We start from the raw sequence: 27,787 nt of genomic DNA, 5'->3' as shown, positions 1-27,787 counted from the left end.
CCAATTTAAAACCCTTTCCCGCCCCCCTTCAATGATTTGTGTTTAATTTTATTTTTTTACGGTTTACACAAGTGGTTAAACTTTAAATAGTTTTGAGATGTTGACTTGAACTTAATAAGCAATCCAAAAATTAAAGTGAATACTTTGCCAATTTGATCCCGATAAATATGCTTGGTTGCAATTGGAACTTGTCTCTTATGGATCGAGAAAGGAAGAAAGGGAAAAGTAGAAAGTTTTTATAACATAAAAATTACTCAATTTTATACAAATATAGCATAGGAAGTCACTAAGCTATTTTTTTTTATAATAAAAAATCATTTAACTTTATCATCGAAGTCACAACAAGGCATTAAATAATTTCTCTAATCAACCAAACACTCGTTCAACTTTGCCTAACATTGTATCACATCGCGAGGTCGATTGATTTTTCTAAGTATTACATAAAAAGTCTTTTTTCATTTTCCCCCCTAATGACTAGCTTTCTACGATATTTATGGGCAAAACGTCGACTAACTTTTCAGTTATTAAAAACAGTTCAGTAATTTCCGTGATATTAATTAAGATTACAATTAAGTATTTTTTTTTCATTATAAAAACTACATTAGTGAGAAGTTGAGTGAGAGTTTATTAAATCAACGTGAGAAATTAATTGTAAAGAAAAAAAAGGGGATAAGTATATTAAAACTCTAGAAAAGAAAAGGAAAAAAATTTATGTTCAACCTCTTTATTTTTCTCTTCCTTTTCAGTTGGCGTGAGAAGATGAGCTGTGGAAGCTTAACACTTTATGCCTTTTTTCTTCTCACATTACACCATTCACCAAACAACATAATAATGTTGGGAACATGGTCTTTTTTAATGTTTTCCTGTTTGGTTTGGCCTACAACTACTTATAAGACCTATTGCCAGGTTATAAAGATACCCTTTATGAAAAAGCTCATGGCTTTCCATCATTGTTTTCTCTTCTTCATTGAATACAACACTCAAATGTGTGCTTCCAATTAATGGGATCCCCCAACCATCCCTTCAATTGCATGGATTACTTACGCACCTGTCTTTATATACATGATATAGTGTTGTTTAATGAATATCCTATATATTGAGAAAAAAACATCAAATAATGGCATTCTCAACTTGTCTCGAAAAGTCGATTTCACATTCAAATTAATCGGACGACTTATTAATTACCCCTTTATCATTATTTTTTGTGGAACTAATACCACCCTAACAATGATATCACCAGTTGCATAATAGAGCGTTCTACATTCGCCTCCATGTCATCATCCATTTAACTATTTAAAGAATTTTGAGTTACATACAATGATATTTGCACTTCTTTTTTTCTTTTTACATAATCAGTATAGTTTGATATATTATAAAAAGCTAGCTAGTTAACATTTTTATTGATTTTGAAGTTGAAAATGGTGTTTGCATATTAGAGTTGTGTTTGGACATGAATATAAATTGGTGTTGCCTTTGAATTTTTGTAAATGATTTGAAGTGAAAATTGCAAAAACAACTTTTTGGAGTCTTTCCGATTCAAAATTCCAGAAGATGAAGTTTGGAAAATTACAACAATTATGTGTTCAAACAGTTTTCTAGAATAATGTTCCTGAAAAATGTGAAAATTATCCATAACCCAATGAGCGAATTGATTGTTTGGTTATATTGAGGTGTAGTGTAATATATTAGGTTCATATTACATTGAACGTCCAATTTAGCGTAATTATTTTATGTTCCTCTTGGTATAGTGTATCAATTAGGTGTTGGATCCTATTCGTTGGTACTTGTATGTGTAAATTACGGGGAAAATAATACGGAGTATCATATTTGATCTAGAACCCAAAAAAAAAGAAGAAAAAAACTTCTGTGTCAATAGAAATTGTAGGAATTAGTATTAGAGAATCACAAATTATTACGTACAGAAATTGATATAAAAACTACTCTTTCCCTTTCCGTTCTTTTTTAGTTATTATGTTGCATTTTTCAAAAGTCAATTTAACTTTCAAAGCTAAATTAGATTACATAAGCTCGATATATTAAGGTAAAAAATGAGATATTCAAAAACTATATAAAAAATACAAATAGCAAATTTTTCATATCAATATAGTAAGAAATTATGTCTTAAAATATTAGTCAAAGTCTATATCGTTTGGCTCTAAAAAAAAATCATGATAACCGATAAAATAAAATCAAAAAAGTTGTACAATGAGTACTATGGATTGCTATTTTTTATCTTTGGACGAAACAAACTGTTTTCTTGACTTTGTCTCAGCCTCTCCTACTTGACCACGCATTGTTTATATATCCGGGCAACACCTACTTCCACACACACACTTTAATTCAATATTACGGCAACATGTCCCTTTCTTATCATTAAGTATCTTTCCTCACTTTCAACTCAATATAATTCGAATTTATAAACTGAGAAAAATCCTCCAACATGGATTCTTTGTTTCAAAATTTTGTTTAATTCCTTTCCGACCATATCATAAAAAGATGAAATCGGAGCAAACCTTATAATATCATATTAACTGTTGCACTCGAGGTTTATATGACTCGTAAAGTGTGTTGAAGATTATGAAATTTTAAATTTGAATTTTCGTGGCGATTGCAGCGACAGTATGAGCCCACCACGGGTCAAGAGACTTGGTCCTTTGACTATACTAGAATCAAGTGTTTAAAAAAGTACTTAAAGTAAAGAACACATGAGTTTTACGCGGAACTTCTTACTCAAAAGAGGAAAAAATCACAACTTGTCACACATGATTTCTCAATCTACATAACTTTACAAACGGTAGTAATTACGAAGGATTAAAGTCTTAATCCTACCAACATTGTAACACCTTTTGTTACAAGACAACCAAACAATAACTCTATTGTTCACTATATCAACTAACTCTAGCGGATATAGACTTCACCAATACGATTCGGCTAACTCTACCCACAAACTCAACTCACAATCGTTACAATTGAATTGATCTATAATCCTCTGTAGGATAGGAATAGATTTACAATATGAGAACACGAGAAGCTAACCTCAACATACAACTTAAGACTCGACAACATTCTATCAGGCCCCTTGTTGAACTAGTAAGAGCAGCGTTCTTCCTTAAAGATGACTTTTTGCTTGTGAATATTCTTAATTGCAAAAAACTAGGTTTTCTTGTCAACATATCTAATATGTAAGAAAGACAAAAACAACCTAGTAGCACGTCATTGGTCGAGGACTATTGTCCTCTCTGTGTCTCTGTTGCAATGCCCACCAACCACTGTAGTTTTTGTAGCTTTACAACCGCACTCCACTTGACTTGTTCTGTAGAACGAGAACAATCGGGGTCTTATCACTAGGTCCCTCTGCTCTATAATTTTTAATTCATCAAAACTCAAAATACAACAAATATTAAGTGATTTCATTCTATCTAACTTTCATGGACAAAGCTATTTAATATTAATTATGCTAATGAAATGTAAAAAATATTCCGTAAATTAACCCAAAATACGCTAAATTGATCTGTACATCATAATTATATATATAAAAAATATATTTAATATATCGAGACGTTATCATTTGGATGACTTAATGTACGAAATGCCAATGGGACCCAATTTGTTCGTCACAACATCAATGTAATGAAGCATTAGATTCAAGAAACTTTGGCTATATGTTATTGTCGAAGCAGCCACAGCAACAGTAAGTATTTGAACATGTCAATCTCAAATTATCACCCGTTCCATTAATTAGCACAAAATCATTTCACATACTCCAGTTAACTTTAAACCACATACTACTTCAAAATATCATCACTGATGACAAGACCTATATATATATTATTATTTTTACATTCTACAAAAAGATGATCCTTAAATTAGAAAATTAATGGCAACTTTACTTTTAGACTAGAAATGTCGTGAAGTATTTTCTTGCGATTGTATGCTAGCGCGCAGAGTTATTTTGAACAACTTTTGGAGTCTCTACTTTAAACTAGTTTCCATATTTTGACTTCCTAGAGGAGGAATGACATTTAGTCAAACGGTCACGCTATCCAAATACAATGACCTTTAACCTGCAGCCTAATCAGTAATTATGTCAATGAATACTTAAGAAACCTATACTACCTAACGATTTCAAGAATAAGGTTCTTGAACCAGTAACACGAATGTAAACTAGTAAAGACAAGACATAGAATTTATTGTGGAAAAGTTCCTTGCTCAAGGAAAGAAAAAAACCACAACCTACACCTCGTAGGATTTTCACCAAACTTCACTAACTTTCAAATAGCGGTTTTAGATTACAATTCTAGAATCAAGGAACTAACTCAAGTACCTAACCTCTAACGATTAACTATAATCGCAACTCAAACTCTCCAAGAAGTCAAACACACTTCTTGTTACAAACCTCACTGTCTACCTTAGAAAATTAGAACTCAATAATATTTCTAAATAGAATTCAAACACAAGAATTAACCTTTGAAAGAAAAACCTAACTCTAGTTCTTCTTCCTTCAATGTTTTGCTCTTGGAACGATGCCTTGCTTTTTGATTGAAAGATTCGATTTCAAATTTGCAAAGTTGCTGAAATCCTTTGTATGCCTGTCTCCTTTTATAGAATTGATTTTTGAAGATCTAGTTGAGTCATTAAAGAAAAGTACAACTTTAATTTTATTATTTTTCCTTATAGGAGTTCTATTATGCCGTCTTTTCTTATTTATGCGTTTTTGACTCGTATAAGGATTTGTCTTGTGCCATCTTTTCTTATTTCTGTGTTTTTGACTAGTATAAGAATTTGTACAGTTTTCCACGTATGCCTACTGCACCATCCAGCAAGTGAACCTGGTTCTCATAACCTAGTCTCATTTTGTCATTATCAAAACCTGCTTGAATGTTGTTAACAAATTCCCCCTTTTTGATAATGACAAACCTTTATACTTTTTGCACCTGTACATACCAACAGAGACCAACTTCCCCTTTTTGACATCTCAAAAAAAAGAGTAAGTGAATAAGGTATAAAGTAATGTGAGTATGTTGATTCAGATCCATAAATGGCAACACTATCACCTAGTTGAGGTATCACAGAGTGCTCACAATCTGAGGATATTAGTCATCCAAACAATAGCAAAACAAAGAAAACACAAAGTAGCAGATCCAAACACAAAAGTAAGATAGCACATCATTTAAGCCAAGAAGGTCATCAACATAGTCTGTACAGAGCAAAACAACAAAAATACAGTTTCAAAACCCAACTGAGAGAGACACATAAAAGGCTATGGAGGAGGAGTGGATAAAGATGAGGAGGTAGCAAGAAGGAGAAGTAGCTTGTTCATGCGAGCATTGTTTTTCTGTTGTTGCCTAATTAGTTGATCCTTTAGTGAGACCACTTCCCCTTTTACACCAGCAAGATCAACCCTCAGAGTATCCACTTCAGTTTGTAGAGCATTGTTCTAGTCTCAAGAAGCATTGAGAGAGACCATTAGCCGGGCAACTAGACCAACTACCCTTGGACCAAGTGCAGGAGCAGTATTAGTAATGGGCAGGCAATCACATTCAGCAAGAGTGGTTCTATCAATCATATCATTTTTCTTTATTGTGCCCGTCGTCCTTTACCTAGAGGCATATTGAAGGTCTGAAATACTAGGGTGAACAGGTTTCCATAAGCCAACTGGTGAGGACCAGGTTTAGGATCAACTACCTTGGTCATATGATGAATCATGAGTGTCGTCCAGTTGATGTGTTCTTCCTGATCAAGTCAATAACAATCTCAGCCCCATGAATTTTAGAACTAACCACACTATCCTCTAAGAATACTAGATTTATATAGAATTCAATCACTCCAGGGGACACATTGGGGGTTTCAGTGGAAGGAAGAGGAAAAGACGAAGGGTTAGGGTTTTCAATGGGTAAAGGTGATGATGAAAGAGTGAAGGGTTAGGTGGAGGCATATGGTGAAAGATGATATTGATGAGTTTGAAGAACAAGGGAAGACAATGGCGTGCTTATCGAAGAATTTGGGTGATCTCCCCCCTGAGCAGATACCTCTGGGGATTCCCCCTGAAATGATGTTGGTTCCTCATCGTCGGAGTAATCGACAAGGGCTAAAACGAGTGAAGGTATTTTGGGAGAAGTGGTCGTTTTGGGTGATTTGATGGGAAATGATGGCATTCTGATGAGTGATTTGAGGGTGAGGTGACGGTTAAGATCCCAAGGTTATTAATATTCACATTAAAAATATGAACTTTCCATCCATTTGGAATGTCGAGTACAGATGAGGGGACCAAGTTCAGTTGGATATATGAACATGTATTTAAGATGTACCTTAGTAGTAAAGACCAAGAGGATGAGTGCATACCTGCTAAGGGAAAGACCTAGGTCATATGTGCAGTCAAGTTGTTTCTCTGCCTTGTTATAGAAAACTAAGGGTAATATCATCAAACCTGAGTTGTAATGTTCCCCTGAAGATGAGTGTGTACCTGATACAATACAAAGAGGAATCAGTAAGTCACATTATATCTAGAATGCCAAATCACTACTTATCAATTGATTTGCCGAGAAAGAGAGAAGATTGTTAATTGGACTGGTAAATGAGACCAAGGGCCAGTCTGTTTTTCTCAAATTGTTCTCTTCCTAATGCTTTGGTGAAGATATTAGCCACTTGATCTTCAGTTTTACAAAACGTCATGGCTATGCGTCCTTTTTCAATATTGTCTAAAAAAAAGTGATGTCGTACATCAATGTGTTTGGTTCGTTTGTGTTGGATCGGGTTCTTAGTCATGTTCATCGCATTGGTATTGTCACATCTTACTGGTATGCATCCTGATGTGCTTTTTTTATCTAAAAGATAGCATGCATAGTTTGCGTCAGCAAATCCAACTAGATCGAATGAGTCTCCTGTAGGATACCAGAGAATCAGGTTCTGAGTTTCTTTAAGGTATCGTAGTATTCTTTTGACGGTCCTCATGTATGACTCTTTTGGAGATGATTGAAAACGTGCATATAGTTCGACACTGAATACTATGTTTGGTCTACTGGCTGTGAGGTATAGTAGGAATTCAATTATGCCTCTGTATTTTGTGTCACCGACTGGGGAACTAGTTTCAACCTTGTCAAGTTTAGTGGTGGTGGCAATAGGTGTATCATGTACTTTGACATCATGCATGTCAAATTTTTTCAGTAGTTCTTTAATGTACTTTTGTTGATGAATTGATGTTCCTGATGATGACTGATGGATTTGAAGTCCAAGAAAGAAGTTCAACTCTCCCATCATGCTCATTTCAAATTCACTACTCATAAGTTCTGCAAACTCGACACCCATACGTGCATCTGTTCCTCCAAAAATGATATCGTCAACATATACTTGAACGATTAAGACATGAGGGCACTTTTTCTTGAGAAATAATTTATTGTCAATCTTGCCTCTTGTATATCCATGTGTAAGAAGAAATGTGGACAGCTTGTCATACCAAGCACGTGGTGCCTGCTTGAGGCCATAAAGATCTTTGTCCAATTTGTATACATGGTTAGAATATTCATGGCTTTTGAAACCTAGTGGTTGTCGAACATACACTTCCTCTTGCAGATATCTGTTCAAGAAGGCGCTCTTCACATTCATTTGATATAATTTGAACTCCATGTGTGCTGCAAACGCAATCAACATTCTGATAGCTTCCATTCGGGCTACTAGAGCAAATGTTTCATCATAGTCAATCCCTTCCTCCCAATCCAATACGTTTAGTTTGGTAGACTAGCGCCAAAACCAATCTATTTTGTGGCATGTGGCAGTGTCTTAAGACTACATGTGTGCCATGCCATCAAACAGTGAAATTGTTCAACTACTTCATCTACTGGTATCACAAATTGATCTCAACCCTTGAATTCCATTTTTATTTCTATATACCACCAAATCCACCTATGACTTAATACACCCAAATCATGACTTAGTTCCATGCAAATATATATAGTAATTAAATTAAATTGAAAAGGTGGCACCTACTAGCTAGTTTATTGAACTGTCAATAGAAGCGGATGTAGATTATTAATATCGAGGCCATTCGAATATTTTCAACACGAAACATAAATTTATATATATAAAAATTTACAAAAATTGCAACAAATGATAGACAAACTCATAGCTTTAAATGCTAAACCCCATGAAACTTAACTTCTTGATCCGTCTCTTTATCTTTGTATGTTTTGATTCTCTCCCCTTAATTTTTTTGTTAAAATCTCGTTGTATTTCATTTTATATGACATTATTATTGTTGATAAGTCAAAAAATTTCTTCTTTTAAGTATTTTCGTAGAGTTGTATAAGGTCAATCTATCTAGCTATAGCTTGACTTTTGTATTATTTTTTTGAGACCAAACGTTTATTATATTTTCAAGTTGGTCTAATTAATCTAGTAGAAAATATTAATGGTCCTTGAAGCAATCATGAAAGGCAGTGGTAGGTATTGATGGGGAGACCAAATAGACTTGGTAAACTCAATCAAAAAAAGTTTAAAAAGAAGGAAAACAAATTATAATTGACTAGGTCTGTTAATTATAGTCCATCATATTCATTTTCACTTTGCTTGTCCTATGGAGAAAAAAACAGTAGTACAAAACAAATTTTCCTTTATCTTCCTATACACGTTATAGAAAAAGATAAAAATTACCCTTAAATGTATAAATTCATGTTGAATAATTAATTTTCAATTCGCTTTATCTTAGTGGATATGAACTTCTAGAAGGCTTTGTTTCATTGTGATAAGAACATAAATATAAGAAATTATGACTAAGTACCAGAAAAGAGTTTGCTATTTTGTGGTTGACCAACTCTATAGTTGAGCAAGTAATTTCTTCAGTTGGACAATACCTTCCATACTTACTTTTCTATTGAATTAAAATAATTTTCTCTCAAGTTTCGACCCAACTTCATTAGGACCATTTTTTCCATAAAGAAGTTGGCCAATAATTATACCCAATGGAATGGAATTTATACTAGTCATTAGTCCCCCCGTCCACATAGGAACTGAACTAGCCAGTATTAAAATAACAGAATTCACATCCAAATGTTACAAATTTTTAAAAATAAGTGATGTTTTAGATAATTAAGAAAATACAAATGATGTTTTTTCAATCTCAGAGAGTTTTACATAACCAAGAAATTACTAAAGAATTACATCATTTTTTGAAGTATTTATTAAGGATAAATTAGTTAAAAACATATCTTAAGTTAAAACCACCAATTATTCAACTTTACCAAGTATATAAATTGAAAAAATAAAGAAACAAGAACACATCTATCGCATAATAAAAATAGGGGTGCATTTAATTCTTAGTATTTCCATCTTTTTCATTACCAATATTGGAATAGATTCTTTTTAAAGGATTCAGGATATTTCTCCAATATTTTCTTTCTTTTTAATAAAATAAAATTCTCTTTTAAAAAAAAGAAATTTAAAGAAAAAAGATAGTCAATTTTAAAATAGGAGTATAACAATATTTGGCAATAAATGGACTTTATTCAAAAACTACTACTCCCCAACTGACCCCGCGTTTTCTCTCTCTCTCTCTCTCACGAAATTCAGAAAATAGCAAGAGTCTTTGCCGTGCCATGTCCTCTATCTCCACCACCGCAACAACCACCTCCGGCTACCACTTTTAGCGGCGGAACAACTCATTTCACTTCGCCATGGGTAACTGTAACGCTTGCATAAGGCCAGAAGAAGCTTCAAAAACCGATCCTCAAACAAAACCAAAGAAGCCCCGGGAACGTAGACCCAACCCGTATTCCGGGTCACCCGCACCGATCCGAGTACTCAAAGACTTCTTCCCTAAAACCCGCATATCCGATAAATACATCTTAGGACGAGAACTGGGTCGGGGCGAATTCGGAGTCACATACCTTTGCACCGACAGGGAGACCCGAGAAGCCCTTGCGTGCAAATCCATTTCTAAGAAGAAGCTCCGAACAGCTGTGGATATCGAAGATGTGAGAAGAGAAGTTGCTATTATGTCATGCCTTCCTGATCACACAAATATTGTTAAGTTGAGAGCTACTTATGAAGATAATGAAGCAGTTCATCTTGTTATGGAGTTGTGTGAAGGTGGGGAGTTATTTGATAGAATTGTAGCTAGAGGGCATTACAGTGAAAGAGCTGCAGCTGGGGTTGCCAAAACTGTAGCAGAGGTTGTAAGGATGTGTCATGCTAATGGGGTCATGCATAGAGACTTGAAACCTGAGAATTTTCTGTTTGCTAATAAGAAAGAGCACTCTGCTCTTAAGGCCATCGATTTTGGTCTATCTGTATTTTTCAAGCCTGGTACGAGTTCTAAATTCTTCCAATTTCTTTACCCTCAAGTGAATTAGAAAGACACCCTTTTCTTCTGTCTCACAAAAATCAGTTTTTTTTTCTGTATGTTTTAAGTGGCAGTTTCATCCTCAGAGAAGTGTTTGATTCTTAGTAATTTTTGTAATTAATCAGGGGAAAGATTCTCTGAGATTGTGGGAAGTCCTTACTACATGGCACCAGAGGTGTTGAAGCGGAATTATGGACCAGAAGTTGATATTTGGAGCGCTGGTGTCATCCTTTATATTTTGTTATGTGGGGTTCCTCCATTTTGGGCTGGTATATATTGTTTTTCCAGTTTACTGTTGAGTTGTGATGTTTGCAATTATTTGTAATTCCGGAGTTAAGTTCTTTTCTTAATCTGATTATCTTTTGCAGAATCTGAACAAGGGGTTGCTCTTGCAATTTTGAGGGGAGTGATTGATTTTAAGAGGGAACCATGGCCTCAAGTCTCTGAAAAGGCAAAAAGTCTTGTCAGACAGATGCTGGAACCTGACCCCAAGAAGCGGTTGACAGCCCAACAGGTCCTTGGTAAGTATTTTTCAACTCAGAGTTCGTGAGCTTCCAAGTAAACGGCTCCCGTGGTATAGGGAAAACTATATGTTGAGAAAAGAAATGATTTGAGATAGATCACCGTTGTTTTCCAAGTTGACGGTTGAAGATCGTCAGTGTTACTTAAGGTTAGAGGATAAAGAAGAAAAATGTAGGGTTAATACTCGTTCAAAGGCATTTGAAAACTGTTTATGGTTTGAGCAATGTTCTATGCAAACTGTTTTATTGTGGGCAGCTTTCGAGATGCTCTTTAGTATTTTCTGGCCACTACACTGGAAAAGTGAGGCTTTCCTCAAGGAATCACATCTTTAATTTCAACGATCCACCGTTTAGGCATACTGATTTGTGGGGAAAATGTTTTTATTTTTCTGGATTGTCATTGCATTTGTTTTTATTCTCTTATCTCCTTGAGTATGCTGGGTTCTGGGGCGTGATTGAGCTATATGGCATATCTCTGAAGCAAATGTACAAATTTCATAACTAAATAGCCAGTTGTATATTTCACTTTGCATTTTATTTCTTTCCTGAATTGGGTTAGTCCCAGTTATGTGGTAGGTATGAAAATCCTTCCCCACCCTTTGTTCCCCTGATTTTCTTTTTAGAGATTTCAACCTCTATGCCCATGCTCTGAGACTCAGGCATCTCTAAAAATTCAGGACCATGCTTGAAAACTCAGATATCGGAATGTGGGATTTCCAGAGCTGCCTATGCCTTTATAATTATTAATAGGACCAATAATGAAGACGCGAACTATTGTATAATTGGATGAATTGAATGTAAATCATATGCTGATTCTCACTAACAAAGATCTTATTTTACTTTTAAGAAAGTCACTAACAAAGACAGATTTATATCCTAAAACTGTTCAAAACACGCATCAGTTTTATTTCTTTAAGTCTGTTTACTTTATTGCAGATCACCCCTGGATTCAAAATGCAAAAAAGGCTTCAAATGTTCCACTGGGAGATATTGTTAGGACAAGACTGAAGCAATTTTCTATCATGAACCGATTCAAAAAGAAAGCATTGCGGGTAAGCCTCTAATTTGTTTAAGCACTAACAAATCTGAAGTTTGGGGGTGGAGATACGCAAGAGAAGGCCAATGGATACCTTTTTAGCATTATTTTGCTAAATCAGAGAGATATGGAGAGTTGCTATGTAACTGTAAATGATGAGTTATGTGATGGCTCATGTCCTAACTTTCCAAGGCTTTTACTGCTTGTGTAGATATTTCCATCATCAAATGGATGTGCTTTAGTTTGAATTGTTTTGCACCTGTCAAATTGCCTAGGTCATTGCCGAACACTTGAAACTTGAAGAGATTGAAGTAATTAGAGAGATGTTTGCGTTGATGGACTCTGATGGTGATGGGAAAATAACGTATGATGAATTAAAGGCTGGACTTAGAAAAGTTGGTTCCCAGTTGGCAGAAGCAGAGATGAAGTTGCTGATGGATGTGGTAAACATTCCTGTCTATTTAAACACGCTGAAACAGTATTTTGTTCTTTCTTCTATTGATTTTATGAGATTTGCAAGTTTTTTATGCCAAAATATGAGAACATGTTTTGCTTCTATCTACTCAGTTTCCTGTATGCTTCCTAGTTTTTGTATGTGCTGCTGTATGTTGTTGTTCCATTTGAATTTCTTTACTTTTAACCATCTAACTCTACCAGTCTCTACATTCATCCTCCCAGTTTTTGTGTAATATAAGTATACATTATATGTGTGTATGTTTGATCTCTCTTCTATACTGGGTTTTATCTGATTCTAAAATCTGATAGTAGACATGGTATCAGGGTCCTTAACTACTACAAAATTTACTGCTAGAGTTTATCTCATCAATACATTGAAGCAGGTAAAGCATGTTCGTGTTATCTAACCAACATCTTCTTCACCACTTCTCATTTTCCTTGCCTTGTCTCCATTTTCTGCTTTCCTCTCTAAATAAATGTATTCTGATGTGTTTCATGGTAACTACCCCAAGCTCTGTAATGTCATATAGTGTCTTCTCCCTGTGCATTATGGATGAGGGTAAATAATAAACTGTTCCGCGGAACGCACACTCTCTCTCTCTACCCCTGTTCATTTAAACTGTGAGTTTGGCAGAAGTTACTCTTCCAAGTGATGTAGAAACAGCCACTGCCACCTTATTCTTGTGATCTCATTATTCCTCTTCTCTCTTGCTTGGTTTCTCCTGATTGTTTCAAGTACCGGAGCTTTTGAAGTAGGGGAAATTGATTGTGCCATATGTCTTTTCATCCTGCATCACTTGCTTTACTATTGCTCGGAAATTACCTTTTTTGGTTGGTGGAAGCATCATGTAATTTTTTCACATCTGTCAGATGGTTATTTTGCACAAAATATTGACTCTGAAGACTCTGCATTTTGCATTTATTTCTGAGATTAGCTTTTTTCCTTCGTGTTTCATTATATGTAGGCATGCATATATTGCATGAAGGCTATTAGATAGGCAAGAGATTCCATTACATAACTGAGAAACTATAAGTAAGGGTTCCAAGCCATAGATGGTGTGGCTGAAGAAGTTGTTGAAATCATGTCGACACTCCGATATGGGGTGAGATAGGTTGACTATTGCATATAATTTGATGGATGAAGGTAAAGAAGCTAGACCAAGAGAATGGAAGCAAATGATCTATTTAGATGATACCTATTAGTTCGGAGTAATGTTTAGTTGTTGTTACACTTACACTTGTCTGATGTTTGTGGAGGAAGCCTTGTAGTCTGGTTAGACATTGGTATGGTGTGAAATTTGCATTTCAATATAAGGATAACCTATTTAAAGATCAATTTGTTTTAGAAGATCCTTTGTTTTCCCCAAGGCAAGATATTTGCAAGCAAAGTAATAATATTAAATGGACTTGGGTTAGAACAGAGCAGATTTAGGAGGATTCATATAGCAACCTCAATTTTTTGTTTAGGATTGAGACATAATTGATTGATATTGCAAGGCGATCTGTGATACATGATAGGTTTCATAATGATTTCCTACCTTCTTTATGTAGGCTTCGTGAAAAGTTTCAATTAGATTATTTCATTAAGACACATAACTATACATGGAACTCAGACTATATGTGATATTTAAAATGTATGTGATACTTCGTTTGCATTGTAATAAGTGGTTAACGAATACAGGGATTAGACTTCTGGTGTTATGCATCTCAAGTTTGTTGGATAAAATGTTATCAGCCTTTGTGATATACTCTCTCTGTTCTAATTGATATGGCGATATTTGATTCGGCACAAAGCTTAAGAAAGAAATAAAGCCTTTTGGAACTTGTGGTTTTAAACCTGACATGTTTGTCGTGGTTATGTCTGATCTGCCAAATAATTGATCTTATAGGCCTTTACTCACTCTTTTTCTCCAATCTCTCAAGCCCCAATACAACCTGGTTGACACCTGTAGCCTATTTTTTGGCCATCAAATATTCCCTAGTATTCTGCTGTAAATCTGGTGCAGCTTTTATATGCAAATTCCCAAGCTTTTTTCCATTTGGGAAATGGACCTTTAAACAAATTCTATTGCAGATACAGTAATTTTTTCCCCTCAGAAATATATTAATTAAATATTCTTGCCTGACGACTGCTGAGCCTAATATTTTGTTAGGCTGATGTTGATGGAAATGGAATCCTGGACTATGGGGAGTTTGTAGCAGTTATAATCCACTTGCAGAGAATGGAAAATGATGAGCATTTTCGTAGAGCATTTATGTTCTTTGACAAGGATGGAAGTGGTTATATTGAGCTAGATGAGCTACGAGAAGCTTTAGCAGATGAGTCAGGAGCATGCGACACTGATGTAGTGAATGAGATCATGCGCGAAGTTGATACCGACAAGGTTAGACTCATCTTTTTCTCTCTGTTTGGTGACCCTGCCTCTTTTCATTGCTCTTTCATTGTATTTAGAGAAACGAGCTAGAATACTTCTCAACGTTAATCATTGCTAAAGAAGCTTTTGGATCTTATCAAATGCTGCAATATTTACACCGAAAATTCACTCAAAAAAGGAAAAAAAGATGGATTTTTTTTTTGGAATGTAGCATGAAAAGTAAACTGCTGCATTTGTAAATTTGTCTGCTCGTATGTCCCCTTCCACTATTTCCTGGCTCTGATGTGTCATGCCAGTTTTACATCATTATTGCATTTTCTCAGGATGGGCAAATCAGTTACGAGGAGTTTGTAGCAATGATGAAGGCAGGAACTGATTGGAGAAAGGCATCTCGACAATACTCGAGAGAAAGATTCAAAAGCTTAAGTGTTAATCTAATGAAGGATGGGTCTCTCCAGCTTCAGGATGTACTCAATGGCCAAACAGTCATTGTTTAAGTTAATAAAAGACTTTATTTTACTATTCTAATGATTTCCGTTGGTTGTTTTAATGGGTTTCTAAGCAAATCAAAGCAAAATCTGATCATCAATATTCAAATTCTTGAAAAATATTGATATTCAGAAGATCAGATCTTTGAGAAGGTGATTGGGAGTAATATGTAGGTATGACTGGGTTGTACTGCTGGGATTTTTTTTGGATATAGGGGAAAATGAAGAAGGGTTTGAACTTGGGTGGATGACATGTAGATTAATTGCTTTGTTTTAAGGCTTTTGTAGGTTTGTTAATAGAAGTTTTACTACATATTTGTCTCACTTTTGTATATGGTGTTGCAAACTTACAATTGTTTTAAGTGAAGCTTTGTATTTATGATTTCCTGAGACTGCATATAAACTCTTACAGCAGATGTCCTTCCTCGAAATGTATGAAAATTTCCTTTTGAGTTTGTGTTTTGCACCTCTTTTTCCTTGATTTTCTTGGGAATGGATTTAAGCCTTTTCAATTAGAGAACTAAATCACAGTTCTTCCTAATCATATGACTAAACTGGGTATTTTATATGCTTCTTCTCATAGATTTATGCTTAACAAATTTGATGTTTTAGCTTTGCATTTAAACTTGCCTTACTTTGTAAGTGGATCCTAATGGCAGGATGAACTTGAAACTAGTGTACACCAATATGAAAATATTCATCCAAGTTTCCCTTACTTTCTAGTTCTAGATGAGTAGGCAGGCACTAGACATCTGGGTTGAAGCCCAGGTGGAGGAGTACTACGAGTATGAAAACAATTTTCAAATGAACCAAGTATGTGCACATATATAATAGAGAGCTTTTGGACCACTCTAATTAAATACCATTGTTGGATTTTACTTCCTTTTCATTTTACTTGACATCTATATTAAAAGATATTTCATTTTACTTGTTAATTTTAAAAAAATAAGAGAAATTTATTACTTTTTCTCATACTATTCTTAGTATTAACTAAAAGTAGTAGTAGTCAAATTTGAAGTTCCAAAACATCATTAATAAGTAAGTTTAATAAAATACATCTCTAACTAAGCCCATTGGGAATAACTTAATAACTATCCTTAGTCTTTTGATTAGAATAGGGGTTGTGAGAGAGAAGAGTGTACTGCCTTGCCATAGTTGCGATTGTTGTCATAGTCAACAAGGTTGAAACTTTCAGAAAAAAAAATCAAATTGGAAAGACGATCCTATTGATGAACTGATTGTACAAAGTCCTGATATTACCAATGAGAATTGTGTAATCATGTGGAGTAAGTGCACAACTTAGCCAAGTTAGTGAGTGTGAGAATGAGTAACAAGTAAGAACCTGCCATTGGGAAGGGAACAACAATTGGAAACGGCTCGTAGGTTAGAAGCAAATGGAGGAATCTGCCAGAGGAGGGACCGACCTGTGCAATGTTAAGTATCCCATTTGGAGAGTACGTTGGCAAGAATGGAACTCAAAGGAATTGACCGAGGGGAAGAACAAGCGGTGGTGCATATAGTTTAATTCAATGCAAAGTACAGAACCTTATCAAGGCTTGACATGCCATTCGTCCACTCACCAAATATTGATACGCCCCAGCCCCGAGAATCAATGCAAAAATAGTCCGTTATGCGAGAAAACGTCCAAATCGACACAAGTGAACAAATAAAATATAGTAAGACGCTTGAGAGAGTATTCGACAAAATGACCTCATAACTTTGAAGAAGGGGTGCTCTCTCCCCATGTTTGGATTAGGTAAGCGGCACATACCGAAGGTAATATGTAGGGCCGTCACTATTTGGTGATTTCTTACGAACCAACCAATCCATTGGATTTTGGTGATAATTTAGCTCGGCCAAAAGGGTAGGTCAAAACTATAATAACTAACTATACATACTATTCTGTAGGTTTCCTACTTTTTCATACATAGCGTTCTTCCCACATTAATAAAATAAAATTATTTACCTTATAAAAAAATTATAGTAACTAATTTAAATATAAATTGAAAGTGAAGTTTCGTGTTTGGTAAATTTGGCTGAAGTATCGGACTTTAGAATATATATATATATATATATATGTGCTACGTTTAGACTACTGCCAAACAATTTATAGGAAAGCACTGGAGATATAAGTGCATGTGCTAAGAGTTAGTAAAATGATCAATCATGCACACAAATGTGCTAATTGATAACGTGTTCCAACTTTGATAATCAGGTTGGCCGAAAAGCCAAAAGGAATATTACAAAAAGTTGGAGGAGGTATCCTAAAACTCTAATTGCGTCAGATTCCTTGTACTTATATATATATAGAGAGAGAGAATGTTAGTAACAATTTAGGATGCTTGCAAGTTTCAACTTGTTTGAGTTCCAACTTCCATGAATGTACATCTTCTTTTTGCTTAGCTTGATGAATTAAATGACTATATGGGGTGAAAATAGTGTTTGGTAGATGGACTAATAATGAGGTGACGCGTGGCAGGAATAATCGGTCAGAGCAGCCTAATAAAGATAGTATTGGAGATTACATTTTTGGGATAAGAAGGATCCAAAATTGACACTGTCGGGACCAGTATTATGTCAATAAACACTATCTACTTCTGAAGATACAAGACTGAAAGTTGAATTGTAGCCAAACAAAGATAATGATGAGATAAACTTTTAGGTCCTCATGAAAAATATCGAGATTCTCATTGACCCTTATACAATTAAAAATATCGTGATTGACTACAGATCTTATGGGGTTAGATTGACTAAGAATGCTCCCTATATGATTTCACTATAAATAGCCATATAGTCATTTGTAATAGTGCTTAACTACAAAAAGCTCCCTGTTCTCAACCTCTTTGTCTAATTAATGTTGTTGCAAGGCTACGATACATGCTCACTATCTAAATTTAACATATTGTTTTTACTTGTTATTATTTTTTAATTCATTTGTCATTTAATTATTGTCATTTATTTCTTTATTGTTTTATTATAAGCTCAATTTAATACGCATGCCTATAAATCATACTTAGAAATTCAATTGTATCGTTTGACGGGTAAGCATTTTCCCTTCCGATAGGTATTTTGTGACTTGTAAGCATCGTGCCAATTACCAAAGCGGCTTTGCTGATCCTTCACTTTATTATCCTTTACAACTTTGCCTAACATTTTCTTTTGGGTTTTAGCTATCCTAATAATGACACGTTTCCATTAGTTTTGATCTAATTCTTTTTCTTGAATCAAACATACATTTAAAAGTTTTTTGATGATAAGTTATGGTAACATAATTTTACACACCTCAAATCTGGTATATACTAATATTTGTCGAAGTTATCGATCATTTCACTTTCTTTTAAATGCAACACTTTACTAATTGAATAGCAGTAAGAAGCCATTTTTGAGAAAAGTAACTAATGCCTTATGGACTATGGTTTTCTAGTTGTACCTAAAATGTCAAAAATATCAAAATGACTAATTATATTTGTGATATATAGGAGGTTGCATCATTAATTACTCATCATCTTCTCTAAGATAATCCTTAGACTCCTCCTCTCAACACGTACTAAGATAATCCTTAGACTCCTCCTCTCAACACGTACAAAATTTACTTTAATTTGTCAAGACTATGATAATTTCATTTAGGACTCAATTCATCGAACAATCATTATTTGAAGGTTGAAAGAACTGAACATTGTTTGAAATCTCTAACCTCTTATCCAACATAGTCACATATATAAATTCACTCATAATTTTTCTTTTTTAAAATCAGAGTTTAAGTTTCATGACAAAATATTCTACATCATCAGGTAAATTACATAATCTACATATCTGATTTCGTACAGTGGGTCGTCAGCAAATGAAAAGTAGACATTATTTCTATTTCAGCTCAAAAAATCAAAAAGCTGGGTTACTTATTTTAGTGAGCTGTATACATACTTCTATTATTGTGGAAGGTCCCATAAAACAGTGATACTGCAGTATATATAGAAAATAATAATTAGATTATAAAAGTAGGAGGTTGTTACGGATTGGTACGGAAGGTACCTTATGTGCGGAAGGGGACAAATATCATGTGATGTGGTTTTCATATTTCCAGTTTGTATTTTACTCCTATTCTATATATGGCCTTTGGTTGAGTCCAAAAGTCACCCAAATGGGTTTATACATAGATGCCCATCTTTGCATTCCATTTTTGGAAACTTATTGTTATACGGTTGCTTTATTTTTCGAAATCATACCTTTGTTGAAGGATTTAGAATTTTCATTTAAAGGGTCAAAAAGTAAAAATATAATGTTTAGAATTTAAACTAAGAATTTCAAGGTGAAATTATTGAGTCGGCATCTAATCTTAATTCAAAATCTATATATGTATATGTCGAAAATAAAAAAACAATACCTTATATATTAAATACAAAATTTTTGTCGAGTGGATTCGGGTGAACACCATCGCCTCGCCTAGATCTACCCTTGCATATTAATTGTGCCAATACAATCTACAAAACAACCGGTTACAGAGTTGTACTATAACTACGATTGCGTACAAATTAAAACTATGCAGACATTGTAATTAAATGGAATATATGGTGTAAATTGAATAAATTTTTGTTTTGCAGTTGGAAGCTTTTACTTTTTGTGAATTGTGATATATAATGCTTTGATGACGATATATTCCAATACTAAACAATCTTTCTACTCTGGCAAAAAGTTTGAAAAAAGCTAAGAAACTAAAGTCGCTTGTTTTCTATAAACTTTTTAATTAAGCACGACTAATTAAATTAAAGATATACATAACATGCATTCCACATAATGTAGGTAACATAAGATTGGCTCTAACCAAAACAGTATAAAATTGATTTTATCAATCTAATACTCATTTAGATTTATTTAGATTGATTTTCTCAATCTAATTAGGCATAGAAGCAAGCAAATTTTGTGTTTCTTTCATCTTAATTAGTGGCTAATAGCAAGTGAAGACTAACTTTTTCTCGTGCGAGGTGTCTTGGAATTCTATTATAAATTATTTTCATAGAGTTATTCAACAATGATTATTGATGGACTATGATTAAAAAAAATAAAAAATTACAATGATTAACTGAGAAAACGTGTTTTTTTACTTGCCTCATCTAACATCTATGTCCCAAATTTTGGGTGTGCACGAGTAAATACTTAAGCTTTTATAGAGTTGTATAAGTAGTCACACACGTCCTATTTGACATTCTATGTGGTAACTCGCATCGTACATAGCGTCCTACGTATATTATGACACGTATGACGCGTGTGTCTACTTGTTCAATTTAATACAGGTTTATCTAAAATTGGAGGACATAAATATTAGTTGATGTCAAGTTAAAAGATATATTTATGTATTATACCTTTAATATGTTTAATTTAAGAGAAAAAAAATCATAGCATCTTAATAATAAGAAATTGTGATGATAACGCAACTAATAATGACCTAACATAGAAAAAGGAAAAAAACACCTCTAATACGCAATTCTAGTTCTTTTATGTCCTATTACGTTTTTAATTGCCTTAATCAAACAAATCTGATGGTTCTCTTTTTTGGATGTTAGTTGTCATCAAATACTCATAGATCGAGACATCTCAATAATAACTAACACGTAAATACTATATAGTTTATGTTAATTATTCCACTGTCGAGTCACGACATTAATTACATAGTGAAATACTATGCTAATATAAGTAATTCTTACGTATGTAGCCTTCAAAAAGAACTCAACAATTTTTCATATATAGTTACATGAGGCATGGCAAATAAATTGAGGAAAACGTGGCTCAAGATTACAAGTTAGGTAATACGTACACCCATAAACAGTAGGTAAGACATGATTAAAGAAAAATTAAAGAAGACAGAATAATAGTGACTGATTGGTAATGTACTGATAGATCATAGTAGAAAATTAAAAGGAAAAAAGAAAGAATGATCAAGAAATTAAATAATATATCTGGATAGTGAAAGCAGGATTTGAGGAAAGCAAAGTGAGCAGTAATATCATGACTTTTTCAGGCCCCTTTGTAATCAAATCATCAAAGCCAGCTTTTCTAGCTCATCAAAAAAAATAAAAATGAGCAAAGACTACCGACGGATGTGGTAACATGGTGAGATTGCTCTTTTCGTAGTCAGTGGTATCGCGTTCGAATTTTAAATATGAAATTATTTTTTGATAGGAAATGCTTTCTTCAAATAAGGCCCTACGTGGCACGAATCTGGAATGGTCGTGTTCCAATATCGATACAAAATACTGAATGGGAAACAAAAAAAAAAAGCAAGGGAATAAAGAGTGAAAAATACTTGTATGCATATATTTTGTAAATACTCCATTTATTTCATATTACTTGTTTCTTATTTATCTGACACATTCATAATTTCTTTTAATTAGGAGTATATTTTACTAAACTAACATTATTATTGTTGCTTTAAAATTTTAAATTTAACTATTACTATTTTATGTAGTTATTTAATACTAAATGTATTATAAAAAATAATAATAAAATTCTCTGAATTTGCTGAAATAAATAAGAAAAATAAAATATTTTTTTGATACATGAATCAAATAAAATAAAACGGAGAGAGTATGCCATTACCTATTTGGTATAAATTTACTAGTATAATCCGGACCATAAAGGTAGATATAATGGCTAGCATGCCCAGGAAAGAGGATATTTTGATGCATGCATCTTGATTCTGTGCGTTATTATACGACTAATTATTATGACCAACTAGAACTGTTTTCTATTTATTCCCACTGTTTTAAAAAAGTAGTAAATGTTATGGTAGGAAATAAATTAAGGATGGGAATTTTAAGTTAATTTAAAATTTGGCATTTGATATTTATTTAATTTATATCTAATTTGAATTAATTTATCCTAATTCAGGAATAAGATTTTGAATCTTAGTCTATTTTAATATCTTAATATTATAAATAGGGATGCCTTATCACATATTTTCTTATAAATATTCAAGAGCTTTTGATTTATTGAGTAAACTCTCTTACCTCTTGGTCTTTCACTTGTGCTTTTATTAAAACAACAATTAATCCATCTATTTCTAAGCTTTAGACCACAAGATTCAATTTCTTTTTTAGTTTCTTAAATTTTATATATATATAAAAGAGAATCTTAGGCCGGTGACGTGGCATGTTCTTAAAGCCAACATTTGTATTTGTCTATTTTAGTCAAATTTTAGCCTTTTTAAAAATTTAAAAAAGGTGTCCCATCTATCATAAAATTCTATCGTCTCTCAAAGAAATTATCGAAACATCGCTACTCCTCTCCATACGATGCTACTAATAGAAGAAGTAGCTATTAGATAACACCCATATGCAGCGATACCGATTGATACCGATTCATAAACCAAAGGCACAATTACACATTCATAGAGGAGATCGGGATCGGTCTTGCTGCAAAACTCATATATTCACTTTGATCTTTTTTTCACCTGACGAACGTTGTATGCTGTAGCAGAGGTTTAAAGACGTACATGGGCTTTTGGGATCTCTTTCCAATCGGTTCTTACGTTTGTAAAAACAGAGGTTTCACAAAAAAAATGATGGTACATTGAACGCCGAATGAAACTCTAATTCGGATATGTTTTCTCAAATTAAGAAATGTCACGACCCAAGCCTAAGGCCTAGACGTGACACGGCGAATGAGATACCCGAAGGTACCTCACCCAAACCTCTTAGCATTCATTAAGCATTTCATTGGTAATGGTAAAAAATAATAAGCGGAAATAAAAATATTTCATCCATTTATGTCCAAACATACCTCTACTAGTAGACTTGGCGGGGGCTAAGACATGTCCCTAGCTCACCCTCAATATAAGTGTCGCGAAATGCTTTAAATAAAGTCTTACTATTCTACATAACCAAAGTTTAGAATAAAAGGGATGTTGTTCCCGAAACATGGGAACTCACCACTAGCAAATCTTCAACTAATACGAGTTAGCCACGTGGAGGAGATCGAGGAGCGGCGTCGGTTCCTACATGGTGATATCATGTAGGCAAAAGTATGCGTTAGTACTTTGAATGTACTAAGTATGTGAGTATGCTATGAAACGAAGAACATAAGAGGGACATGAGAAATCAATATGCATGAGTGAATGCATGCATTGGACATCATCATAGGAAACCTTAAAATATTCATTTTTGTGGGGAAGTGACCATAACCGACATTTAAGACCATGCGAGCTATTACATGGAATCCAACATAACCCCCTACGTTGGCACGGGGAGTCTACTTGCCGGGTAGAACTCCATTCAATTTACATTCATTTATTTAACATTTGGTGGCTACAAGGGCCTAACCGACAAGGGCTCCTATGGTGGCACATAGTTAATGCAACATGAGACTTTACTTAAGGACCCCTTAGGTCGAGTCCCCATCTACATGCTACATTCGGTGCTAGGTCAGATCCCACGGAATAACATTTATACATATCATAATAACATAAACATTGAATAACTTTAGACATCAAATCATTTCCGGTGGAATAGCTCATTAAACATTTCATTTGATTCAACTATGTGAGAATTATTCCTTCACATTGAATCCCTTCTTTGGCTAAAAGCCCTTTCATCATCAATCAATCATTTCTCAGGACTCCCTTAATCATGGGCATTTGTTTCTTAAACTTCCAATTCAACTCCATTTCACTTTACTTTAATCATGAGGAAAACTAGGTGGAATTTCTTCATAAAACCTTTAAATGTATTTTGAAGAATTATTGCAAGCAGAGGATGATGAAATGCATACATCTCAAAATAATCCACCATTCATATTTAAAACCCTCCTTCAAACCTTCATAGAGACACATTAGAAAATTATTCAATTCATGCAATTGAGAGTCAAAATACATCAATATAGGTAAATAAACTCAAAATACACCATAATCTATGCATTTAAAATCATCATATAAAAGCCCATGAAGATTCACCCTTAATATTTTAATATAAAATTTTAAAAGAACTTTCGGACTCCATGGGTGGAAGGACCCATGGATGGAAGCTACCTTGAGGAGTTAACTCTTGAATGAAAAACTTCAAAAAGAATGGAGGCTTGATCTTCTTGGAGATGGAGGAAGAAGGCTTGAGAGCACTTGAGAGGTTAGGGCTTTTTGTTCTTAGAGTGTGAGTGAGAGTGAATAAGGAAAGGAGGCTTAGGAGTCTCTTACTAGGTGAATTTTCCTCTCAAAACAACCTCACTTTGGGTAACACATAAGGAAAGGCCGAAATGCCCCTTAAAAATCTGGAAAATGGGCTAAGACCCTGCTGGCGCTATAGTGGCGCATCGCGCCACTACAGCGCAAGCAAAAATGGGCTTAAAAACCCTGCAACCTAATAGTGGCGCGTCGCGCCATAGACCAAACTACTGAGGTTGTTTTCTGGCGCTATAGTGGCGCGTCGCGCCACTGGAGCGCCAAGCCTAAAAATCCTGCAATGGTCGCCTAGGCCTGATATCCCTGCAGTACTAGTATGTAGTAAAATAGTCATAACTTTTGACTCCGAACTCCAAAAATTGCGATCTTGGTGGAGTTGGAAAGAAGACTCGAAGAACTTTAATTTGGTAGGTCGTGGTCCACCCAGATCATTATATTTTGGGAGATATGGTCATTTGAAGTTGACCCTTACACGAACTCATTCCGGAAACTTAGTCGATGGGAATTCTTTGGACTTGGCTTGGTGTTAGAGATCTCTTATGACCCCTAAACACATCCAACACACTTCAATTACTTAGAAATTGATCCTAACTCATATATGAAATTAGAAGGCGTCGGGTTCAAGCCTATACGCCTATGAAGGATGGTTCTGATCATGACATGGAAGTTTTCAAGGCGTTACAAGAAATTAGGTTGAAGAAAACAACAATATATGATGTACACAACTTGAAAAATTCATTCTTGATGTTACTGTTTGAATTTTCTTGATGTGTTTTACGCATTTCCAGCTTCCTATAAATAGAGGGCCTCTTATCCTCATTTAGATCATCCCACAAAAAAAAACATACAATCCAAAAGAGTAAAAACACATAGAGAGTTATACACCAAGATAAATATTGTAGTCCTGAGTGTCCTCTTTAGTAAGTTGTTCCTTTTACAAGAGAGAAGTGTTAATTGTTGTTTTCTCCTTGAATTTGAGAGCAGTTTACTCCCATTCCCATATTATCATTGTAAGATCCTTCTACCCCGTGGTTTTTTCCTTCTATCTATTTGAGGGGTTTTCACGTAAAATTCTCGTGTTCAATTTATTTTTATTATTTATTATCATATCAAACTTTAGTTATAGTACTTCCTCCACCCAACATATTTTATAGTGGGATGTATCAAAAAAGAAAAACAAGGTGATAAAATTATGCAATTCAAGTGTCTAGGATGTTTTCCAATTACAGAAGAGACGTATAATCTATTCGAAGATTTTTTTCTAAAATTATTAAATACCTTTTATGAACTTAGAAGCTAATTTCTTCTTCTTTTTTTTTTTGTTACTACAGGTTATAGTCAAATTTATTCAAATAACTAGAAGAAATGCATAGTTAATATTTCAAGCAAACGTTACATTTGATGAGAGATTTTTTTCTGTGGTTGGAAATAATATGAGCCAAATTTGATCAAGGGCTTTATTTGCAGCAAACATTACATTTGATGAGAGGTTGTTTTTCCATTTCATAATATTTATTCAACTATAGGATTTTATTTGATTTTGTTACCTTATTTTTCATACCAATTATGTTTGTCAAGAAGTGCAAGAAACTTAACTTTTCATGCATTATTCGACAGGTATGTCTTCGCATATTCCTCAACAAAGGAGAGAGAAGCATTTTAGGCATATGGTAGAATATCAAATTTTCGGATCACAAGAAATTTTGTGTTCGTTCAGTATGAGTCAAAGATGATGCCAACAGAAGATTAAAAACAATAAATGAGCAAGTTCATGGATAAAATTATCTCCGTAGAATTTGCAATTCGAGACGATAATGACAGGAGATGTTATTAATAATACTTGGTAAAAGAGTTATATTTTGCAATTCAAGACGATAATGAAAGGAGATGTTATTAACCAGTGGCGGACCTATGTTATGAACTATGGATGCTTAAGCACCCATTCATTTTTGTGACAAATACTATTATTTATGTACAAAATATAGTAATTCATTGAAATATATTAAATGAGCACCCACTCTATGTAGTTATTTCCAAACTAAATATAGTTCAGTATCCAATATAAAATTTTTGGATCCGCCACTCTTATTAAGGGTATTTGGTAAAAGAGTTATATTTATTTTTAGATGTTAACGTTTGTCAATTTTACAAGTAAATAATCAGTCAAATCACTTCAGGTTTTTGCAGCCTTTTTCTTATGTATTCATTTCAACCAGAAGCTCCAGTTTATTTATGAAGTTTTTAACTTTTATATGTATGTTACATTACTATTGATTATACATAGTCATGTGTTGCTTTACTTGGAATAATGAATTTTTTTTTACATGTGAGAGGTTGATAGTCGTGTAATTTTAAGAAATAATTGTGCTCTGAGTAGAGGCAATTTTACAGAAAATTTCTAAAAATTTAAATAGAAAGTTTCAAAGAACAGTAGTCAAAAATTTTGGAGAAGACATGATCAGAAAGGCTTTCCCATTCTTGTGAAAATAAGTACGAATGCTTCCTCAAGATAAGCTTCAACTAATTTTTTCTTGATCCATTCCTATGTTATATTTCAAGTTTTAAATTAATTTTTTTTATTAATATATAATTTATACATCCTTTGTCGCTTATTATGGTATTTTGTTTCCTTACAACACAAGATAATACCACCAAAAATAAGACTTTAGCACACATGTCTTGAAATTTGTGTTGCAAAGGTAGGAGATGGTGGTTCTTTCATGTTTAAATTGCTAATAAAAAAGCTTGTATTTTATTAGGATATAGAATTCATCGTCTCAAAATATATCTAACAGAAATTTATATATATTTTGTGTAATCAACAGTTTAAAAATGAATAGTAGTTTAAACTACAAGTATTTCTTTTCTCAATTAGATAAATTCCAATAAGCTTTATTAGTAAAATATAATTAACTATAAGTTACATAGAATTATATGTGCTACTTAAAGTAGTTTTATGATTTGACATTAAAATGTGTTATTTTTATATGTCTATTTTGTCAAAAAAAAAGGAGAGAGATAATATGTCTGAGTTTATTATATGAATAAGCTTGCAAATGTTTTATAAATTTACTTATGCTCGCGCGAATAATTTTATTAGTTATATATAAATTAAAACAAGATAATCAAATTAATATGTATGTTCATGCAAAAAAAAAATAGATTCGTGAACCATTATATATATAATATATATGTATACCCACTCCACCCACCACTGGTCTAAAGGTGAGAAAATCTTAAGAAACGGACATATTAATTGATTTCTTTGATTGTTGGGTCATTAGGCAACGTCAACATATCAAACAATTGATTTGTTAATTCTGGATACTGACAGATATAATTTTTGTTGTTTCGATTTGCCAGTAAGCAGAGGACTAGAATGTCATTTGCTTTTTTTAAAAAATAATATAAATAA

At 33.7% G+C, this 27,787-nt stretch overlaps 1 protein-coding gene across 1 annotated transcript; it reads left to right on the top strand.

Moving 5' to 3' along the window:
* Positions 1-9,492: 9,492 nt before the first annotated feature.
* On the top strand, positions 9,493-15,664 carry LOC129894063 (calcium-dependent protein kinase 10-like). The gene is made up of 7 exons (XM_055969572.1): positions 9,493-10,296; positions 10,459-10,602; positions 10,702-10,854; positions 11,791-11,906; positions 12,166-12,333; positions 14,500-14,730; positions 15,045-15,664. Exons 1-7 carry the CDS (start codon positions 9,666-9,668, stop codon positions 15,216-15,218), a joined length of 1,617 nt encoding a protein of 538 aa, XP_055825547.1. The 5' UTR covers positions 9,493-9,665; the 3' UTR covers positions 15,219-15,664.
* Positions 15,665-27,787: the final 12,123 nt, after the last annotated feature.

This window comes from Solanum dulcamara, chromosome 7, assembly GCF_947179165.1.
Source record: "Solanum dulcamara chromosome 7, daSolDulc1.2, whole genome shotgun sequence".
NCBI lineage: Eukaryota > Viridiplantae > Streptophyta > Magnoliopsida > Solanales > Solanaceae > Solanum > Solanum dulcamara.
Note: the sequence above shows the minus strand (reverse complement) of the source record. Positions and strands in the feature narration are given on the sequence as shown.